Source organism: Mesocricetus auratus, unplaced genomic scaffold, assembly GCF_017639785.1.
Source record: "Mesocricetus auratus isolate SY011 unplaced genomic scaffold, BCM_Maur_2.0 Super-Scaffold_4256, whole genome shotgun sequence".
Classification (NCBI taxonomy): Eukaryota; Metazoa; Chordata; class Mammalia; order Rodentia; family Cricetidae; genus Mesocricetus; species Mesocricetus auratus.
In genome coordinates, this window is record NW_024429182.1 from 72,000,345 (window position 1) to 72,003,963 (window position 3,619).

The 3,619-nt window shown below is 50.4% G+C and overlaps 1 protein-coding gene across 1 annotated transcript; it reads left to right on the top strand.

Annotated features, from left to right (window-relative positions):
* Window positions 1-1,222: 1,222 nt before the first annotated feature.
* Sephs2 (selenophosphate synthetase 2) lies at window positions 1,223-3,414 on the top strand. The gene has a single exon (XM_005139256.4). It carries the CDS (start codon window positions 1,383-1,385, stop codon window positions 2,736-2,738), a length of 1,356 nt encoding a protein of 451 aa, XP_005139313.2. The 5' UTR covers window positions 1,223-1,382; the 3' UTR covers window positions 2,739-3,414.
* Window positions 3,415-3,619: the final 205 nt, after the last annotated feature.

A 3,619-nucleotide genomic window follows, 5' to 3' on the forward strand; every position in this document is an offset into this window, starting at 1 on the left:
GGCAGATCTCTGAGTTCCAAGACAGCCAAGGCTACACAGAGAAACGCTGTTTCATTACCTTTGTGTATGTCTGGGTGTCTAAGGACATGGCACATGTGTAAAGGGGGCCAGAAAGGGTCTTAGATCCCCGGAGCTGGAGTCATAGGGACATTTGAGGAGCTGAGAAATAAATCTGTGTCCTCTGAAAGAGCAACAAACACTCTTACCAGCTGAGCCATTGCTCCAACCACACCTCACGTTCTTCGGCAGTGAAAGCATAAGACTGCTGTGTTTCTTTTTAATCGTCACTGCCTTCTAAGCTACCACTATCCCATTCAGCAACTGCCACTCCGCCACCAGCAGCGTCTAGGCCACAAGAGGTAAATATATTTATTCATTTATTCCCTCTAGGGTTTCAATCTGTAATCCAGCCTGGACTGCAGTGATCCTGCTATTGAGGTCTCCCAAATGATGGGATTACAGGCATGAAGCCACTACTCTGGGTTTAGCATTTACAATTTTAGTAGATACTGGCTTCCTTCCTGGATCTATCATGAATTCTCATATTTATTAACTTCAAGAAATATGGACATCTTAGCACAGAGTAGCCAGGTAAGCTATTCTGTTGCATTAATAAATTAACTTGCACAGGAGACAGCAACTCATCACTGGCAGTTAATGACAAAAACAGTACTCAAACCTGTGCCGTCCATAATTTCACAGCATTACTGCTGTAATTTGCTGATGTAATCATAGAATTGACTTTGTAAAGTCCCTTTTCTTCCCCCAATTCTCCCCTTAAAGTGTTTTCTTACCCTAGATTGACTCTGTGTCCTATGAAATGACGCTAGCACTATTCTGACCTTCATGGGGTTAGGCGAGTGTCAGGGCTTCCCTCTGCAAGTGAGTTAGCCTTGGGTAAAGTGAAAGCAGCAGACTTCCTCTAGCCACTTCCAAAACCAGGATCCACATTTAAGGGGAGCCTCCCTTTGCGCCTCCCTGTCATACTAGCACTTGGGAAACTGAGACAGATGGTTAGACGGGAGTTCGAGGCCACCCTGGTCTACATAGAGAAGCTCGTTCCAGGCCAGTTACAAAGGGTTCACGTGACGATCTCGCGGGGACCGGTTGTGCAAGCAGACGGTTAATTTGTAATATACCTTCCCGAGTAAAGGAAGCCCGCCTCTCGGTACCGGAGTCGTCATTGGGTGGAGTGGCTGTCAATCACGCTGTATATAAATAGAGGCCGCGCGGCGCTGGGACCAGCAGCGTGGCTTGCGTCCTGCGGTCCAACACGTGCGGTGTAACATCTCTTCGGGTAACCTTTGCCTGCTGTGGCAAGAGGGCTCGCCTGCAGGTACCAAGGCCTTGTGGTTCGCCCGGCCTCCCCCGCGGGCGGCGCGATGGCGGAAGCGGCGGCGGGCGCCAGTGGAGAGGCCATGGCGGCGCTGGCGGCGGCGGAGGGTTCCTTTGGCCCGGCAGGCCGGAGTTTCTCCAACTACCGGCCGTTCGAGCCCCAGACGCTGGGCTTCAGCCCGAGCTGGCGGCTGACGAGCTTCTCCGGCATGAAGGGCTGAGGCTGCAAGGTCCCCCAGGAGACTCTGCTCAAACTCCTGGAGGGACTGACGCGGCCCGCGCCGCAGCCCCCGCTTGCCTCGGGTCTGGCCGGGGGTCAGGAAGAGACGGTGCAGGAAGGGGGCCTGGCCACTAGGCCGGGCTCCAGCTCGGCCCTCCCCTCGCTGAGCATCGGGATGGACTCCTGCGTCATTCCCCTGAGGCACGGCGGCCTGTCGCTGGTGCAGACCACCGACTTTTTTTACCCCTTGGTGGAAGATCCCTACATGATGGGGCGCATAGCCTGTGCCAATGTGCTCAGTGACCTCTACGCCATGGGCATTACTGAGTGTGACAACATGTTGATGTTACTCAGTGTCAGCCAGAGCATGAGTGACAAGGAACGAGAGAAGGTAACACCGCTCATGATCAAAGGCTTCCGTGATGCTGCAGAGGAGGGAGGGACTGCAGTGACAGGTGGACAGACCGTGGTCAACCCGTGGATTATCATCGGTGGGGTTGCCACCGTGGTGTGTCAGCAAAACGAATTCATAATGCCCGATAGCGCGGTGGTAGGAGATGTGCTGGTGTTAACCAAACCCTTAGGAACCCAGGTTGCCGCCAATGCCCACCAGTGGCTGGATAATCCCGAGAAATGGAATAAAATCAAGATGGTGGTTTCCAGGGAAGAAGTAGAGTTGGCCTATCAGGAAGCTATGTTCAATATGGCTACTCTGAACAGAACTGCCGCTGGCTTGATGCACACATTTAATGCCCACGCAGCCACGGATATCACGGGCTTTGGCATTTTAGGACACTCTCAGAACCTCGCCAAACAACAAAAAAATGAAGTGTCCTTTGTCATTCATAATCTGCCAATCATTGCCAAGATGGCTGCCATCAGCAAAGCCAGTGGGCGCTTTGGCCTCCTCCAAGGGACATCAGCTGAAACGTCTGGGGGATTACTGATTTGTCTGCCAAGAGAACAGGCGGCCCGCTTTTGTTCAGAGATCAAATCTTCCAAGTACGGAGAGGGTCACCAAGCGTGGATTGTTGGCATTGTGGAGAAGGGAAACCGGACAGCCCGTATCATCGACAAGCCTCGTGTTATTGAAGTTCTACCTCGGGGAGCCACTGCTGCCTCCGCCGCCGCTACTGCGCTCCCCCCTGATAATTCCAACGCAGCCTCTGAGCCTAGTTTATGAAATGGAATAGCAGAAGTTATTGGGAACTCTCAGAGCCATTCCACGCGCTCACGGACTGTTGGCCAGGGTTGATTTTAAGACCTTTGCAAAGGCTCCCTGCGAAGTGCCTCCAGTGGCCTTGCTGGTCCCATCAAACGCTACCTGTGTGCACATCCAGGGCCAGAAGTGACACTGGGGGATGGGTGTTCATCTGTTGAGTGAGGAACAGGAAGCCTTTTCCCGAAGCAAGATGAGACTATTCCAGGTTGAGGGATTTTCCTTTGCACTGAGTTGATTCATTTCTGCACAGGGAGTAAGATTATATACAGAAAAAGTAAACTGCAACATGAAAAGAAATTAGTTTGGACCAATATATTGATAAGTCTAAATTGTTAGATCTCTTACTGATTCATTGTCAAATTCATTATTAATTTTTCTGACAGACCGCCTCTTTTCCTATTCTGGACAAGAATTGAGCAACTTGTCCAACTAGGAAAGGAAGACCGCAGCCCCCGACTTGGTCTCTGTTAATGACGTCTCTTCCTCTAACTCCATTAAGGACTGGCAGAGACTGAACAAACCTCAGAGCCAGGTGCTGGTGGTCATTAATATACTAGATCTTATATTGAAAATTCACAGAGATTTAGTTAATAAAATTTCTTACAGCTAATTAAATAAAAGGGACTTCGTCGGAAAACTCTTGTGGCTAATGTTTGGTTTTGTGGGTCAGTTTTTTGTTTTATTTTAGGCAGGTTCTCGTGTAATGGAGATATGTGCCGCCAAGCCTAGCTGGAATTCTGAATCTTTTGATTCCTTAATGTAGCATTTAAAATGGGCAAAATAGAAAGTAGATGCTGTCCCTGCCACTGAGTCAGGGTATTTGGGTTTGCACCGTCCCCTTC